Source organism: Wasmannia auropunctata, unplaced genomic scaffold (genome assembly GCF_000956235.1).
Source record: "Wasmannia auropunctata unplaced genomic scaffold, wasmannia.A_1.0 LD335965.1, whole genome shotgun sequence".
NCBI classification, from domain to species: domain Eukaryota; kingdom Metazoa; phylum Arthropoda; class Insecta; order Hymenoptera; family Formicidae; genus Wasmannia; species Wasmannia auropunctata.
This window is the reverse complement of record NW_012026925.1, coordinates 33,916-38,514: the sequence shown is the minus strand read 5'-3', so window position 1 is coordinate 38,514 and position 4,599 is coordinate 33,916. Positions and strand designations below refer to the sequence as shown.

General features: G+C 35.9%; 1 protein-coding gene across 1 annotated transcript; it reads right to left on the bottom strand.

Annotated features, from left to right (window-relative positions):
- Positions 1-3,303: 3,303 nt before the first annotated feature.
- On the bottom strand, positions 3,304-4,144 carry LOC105454998 (E3 ubiquitin-protein ligase MIB2-like). The gene is made up of 2 exons (XM_011698015.1): positions 3,831-4,144; positions 3,304-3,703 (listed from the first exon to the last, which is right to left on the bottom strand). Exons 1-2 carry the CDS (start codon positions 4,142-4,144, stop codon positions 3,304-3,306), a joined length of 714 nt encoding a protein of 237 aa, XP_011696317.1.
- Positions 4,145-4,599: the final 455 nt, after the last annotated feature.

Genomic DNA, 4,599 nt, shown 5'->3' with positions numbered 1-4,599 from the left:
AATCAATTCGAAATCAAACCATTGTTGATTTGAAATTCTCGAACTATTCGATTTCGAATCTTGCAGATTCGAAAACGAATCGAATCGAATCTACTGTGATTCGATTCGATTCGATTCGAATTCGAACTATTCGCACACCTCTAGAATATTCTTCTCATATTCGACTGTGATTGGTCAATTTCTCTATTCTCATTGTACATTGACCTTTAGTGTCGGTCCACAATAAGGATTTTAAGCCTTAAGCAATAAGAAATAGACCATCGTAGTCGAATATAAGAAGAATAATCGATTATAATTGATCAATATCTTACGGCGTAAGGCTTTAAGTTCTTATGGTGGATCGACACTTAGTTTACAATATTGTTATTCAATTCACATAAATGACTTTCGCGTTCAGTCTTGAAATTGAAGACCCATCTCAAACATTGCGGAACATTGTGACGTTTAAGAGCAGAATAATTTTGAATCTGGTGTAAATTTGTTATATTTTTCATCGCTAAAGAAAGCCTGAAGGAGCCCGAAACGTGCAAGAGATGCGTAAGAAATTTGAAGAGGTGTCGTAAACCACCAACCTTGGAATATAATTTTTATTAAAATTTTACGCAATGTTCTGCGTGTTGACTCTTAATGCCAATTTCTATGAATTATTGTTTTAAATTGAAGAGTCTGATAGTATATATTTTTTGAATTTATATAGAATTTATATTTATATTGAATATATATAGAATTATGCACCAAGATCCGGCCGTGACATAGAAGGCCCTCTCAACTTTATTTGTGTTATTCACTTACACGGTTTCTTACAAGTATCCTCCTATCTTTCCGTGACTCGCCGAATTTAATGAAACTTACATTTTTGTACACGGAGAGAATTTTCTTTTAAAATTTATCCTGAAAATCATGTTAATTGTGAGACAATTAATATATATAATATTTAGGTATTTAGGTATTTTCCTGTGCACTACAATAAATTTTACTGCAAAATCTTATTGTAGTGCACAGTAAAATTTGCTTAAATACTATATTGTCTCATAATTAACATGATTTACAGGGTGAATTAAAAAAAAATTCTCTCCGTGTAGAATCATAAATAATTGACACGTACTTTTTTTTATATCGGCAATGGTGCAAGTTTAAAGGTGCAAACTACTTCTTATAATGACAAACACGATTCGAGTGCTTAATTTTTTGCATTTTAGCTAATTGCATTATAAGAGGTACTTATTTACTTACTTTATCTCGCTTTTTGCCGAACTTGCAGAAATAACCGACGAAGAGACGGTGAGCGTCTATCATTTAGTTTTTTGTTTTTTATTATTTTTTTATATTTGTTTTATTTTTATAATTTTTTTACATTTTTTACATATTTAAAATTTTTCTTATTTTCTTTACAACTACGTCATTTCTCACCTATGTCTATTTTTTTCATTTTATTGTACGTACTCTCTGCAGAAATGATATTTAAAAAAAAATTTGTATGCACAAAGATTTTGCACACCACTTGTATATCGCTCTTTATTATTGCAACATTATTACATAATACGCAGGTATAAGTTTCACAATTTTTGAAATTTTTGAATGATCTATGAGATTATTAGAAGCAAGCGGTTTCTCTTGCAAATACCCACTTTTAATTGTGCCATGAATTTCTAAAAAATTTATAAATTGAGAAAATAACTAAATATTTGCAAGAGAAACCACTTGATTTTGATAATCTCATAGATTATTGTTTCAAAAATTGTGAAACTATTATGTAATAATGTAGCAATAATATAATGCCCTTGATGTGCAAAATTTTTTTTTTAATATTATTTTTATTTTTAAAAAGAGTAGGTACAATAAAATGAAAAAAATAGACATTGATGTGGAGTAATGTAATTGTGAAAGAAATAAGAAAAATTGGTAAAAAATGTAAAAAAATTATAAAAATAATAAAAAACAAAAATAAAAAGAAACTAAATGAGGATAGATTCTCGCCACCTCTTCGTCGGTTATTCCTGGGTTCAGAAACGAGCGAGATAATGTAAGTAAGTATGTAGTTCCTAATACAAGTTAAAATGCAAATTAAATACTCGTGCTTATCACTATAAGAAGTAGTTTACACTTTTAAACCTGCACCATTGCCAATATAAAAAAATATCGTGTCAATTATTTTTAACTACTTTACAAATGTACTAAGTTTCATTAAATTCGGTGAGTCACGGTGATGTATAAGGATTACTCGGAAGAATAGATTACAAAGTTATAATTCTAGCAAGATTTTATTTCAGATGATACTCATTCTCAGACAAAAACATTATATAAAATTGTAAAATGTAATTATAAAAAGACATTATTCGTAAATTTAATTTTAATTAACAGACGTATCACGAAATTTCTTTTTGATATTAAATAATATTGTAAAGAATCTCTATGATCTCTGAAAATTCTCTATGATTATTTGGAAAGAATCGCCATGTGGAAATCTCCTGTGCCAATTCGTTGGTTCCGCAGGAAGTACTTAGGTAAGGAAAATAAGTGCTGATATAATGCTGATGGATTCGTGTGACCACCATGTAGTATCGGCTGAACGCGATTGCTTCAGTGGCGAATACCGCGATTGCTGCTGGCCACGTAATTGAGCAACTTCTTAGAGTCTTCGTGAGCGAACGAGTTTCTCATGATAACACGTCGCGATCGAGCGGATACATTTAAATGTCGCATCAGACTCGCAAAATTCGAATTAATAGATACTTTTGCCATTTTTAACGGAACGCGTCTAGAACATCGAATAATACATTCCGTCGCGATGATATTTAATCTACAACAAATATCGGTTCGTATCAAGTAGCACGTTATAATAGAATATCTTAAGTTTTATATTAGAAATAACATATTTTGGAAAAGTGACAAAAAAACTTATAAAACATGACAAAACAAAAGATTTCTCAGCAAAAAATCTATTGAAAAATTGAAACAAGTAAGATTTAAAAATGATCTAAATGTTTTTCCTTCTTTCCTGCGCGCGAAGTAGGAAGGAGTATTCTCTTAAGCCGACACCCTAAGTTTGCGGAGTTTCCGTTGGGCAAATAGAATGTTTCGAGGCAAACGTGTAACATAGCGAGTAAAGAAATTTCTGTGAATACAAGTCTTTCATTCTGAGCTGTATTACAGCGCCGAAATTGCTTAAAATTGAACGCGTCAGGGCCATTTTGTTATTATTAATCGCTGGTTCTACATCACCGACTTTTCCTCTCCAGATACACAGTACACGCGTGCACCGCGTAGTAATCAAAGTTCCGATGCAATGATTGATTGGAGAGTCTAATATAAATTGATCTTTTTTGTGATCGTCTTGCGACACATGTGACAGGTGTTCAGCTGAGCGGCGCAGTGTTCACACGCGCAATGGCCGCATAGAAAGGCGACGTTACGACGACGCTCCATGCAGATATTGCACATATTCGTTCCATCAAAATCCGCAATTTTCTGATGCGCGAGCAGCTCGACAAGCGGCCAGTGTTTATGCAAAACCGCTAAGCACAACGGCGTTTGACCTAGATTGTTGCGCAGATCAACCTTGGCGCGGCCGCCGTTCTGCGAGAGGAGGATGGCCGCGACTTCCCTGTGTCCTTTCAAAGCCGCTAAATGCAACGCTGCGTTTCCGTCCTCCATTTGCACATCCACCAAGTGATGCGCGTGTGTAACCAGCCTCTCCATTGCACTGCAAATTTACCGATTCATAGTTCGATTGATCAATTGAATTTTAAGCGTGGCCAAGCTGTTGCTACACAGACGTGACCGTATTAAGTCGTTATGTGACTATACTTAGTAGCGTTTTATACACGTACTCAGCGTTGCCCCTGAGCGCGGCGGCATGTAAGATGTTGCAGCCGAATTCGTTCCTCAGCGTGAAGTCGACCCTCCCACAGGAGCATATGGCGTCGATTATGTCCATCGCGCCTTTCCACATCGGGATAGGGTCATGAAGCAATTTATGCAATGCTGTGTTGCCATCCGAGTTCTGGAGATTGACGTCGATATGATAACGCAGCAGCACTTTCACGCATTGCACATTCAGATAGCAAACCGCCACATGCAGAGCACTCCATCTCTCGTTGTCAACAGAATTGATGGCCGCGCCTCGCGATAACAGTAGATCCATTACTTCCGCCGCGTTGCTGTTTAATTGGAGAGTAGATATTAATTTGAGCACGTCACGGTGGAATCGTCAGCAACGACTTCCAACTTACTCGTTTACTTACTCGTTTACGTTAGCGTAATGTAAGGGCGTGTTTCCACAGTAGTCAGCTACATGCAAAGAAGCACCAGCGTCTAGAAGAAGGGTGCAAAGCTCGCGCGAACAATTATTATATATCGCCGTATGCAGAACAGTACTTCCCCTGCTGTTGACGGCATTGATGGATGTGCCTCGCGATAACAGCAGCTCTATTATCTGCTGATTATTGCTGTTCAATCAAACAAGTATATCGATGTTACTTTGATGTTACGGCAGATAATGTAGCAACGATTTTCAACTTACGCGAGTACCGCGCAATCCAAAGGCGTGTTTTCGTCCTTGTCGACCAAATGCAAAGAAGCACCAGCGTCTAGTAGGAG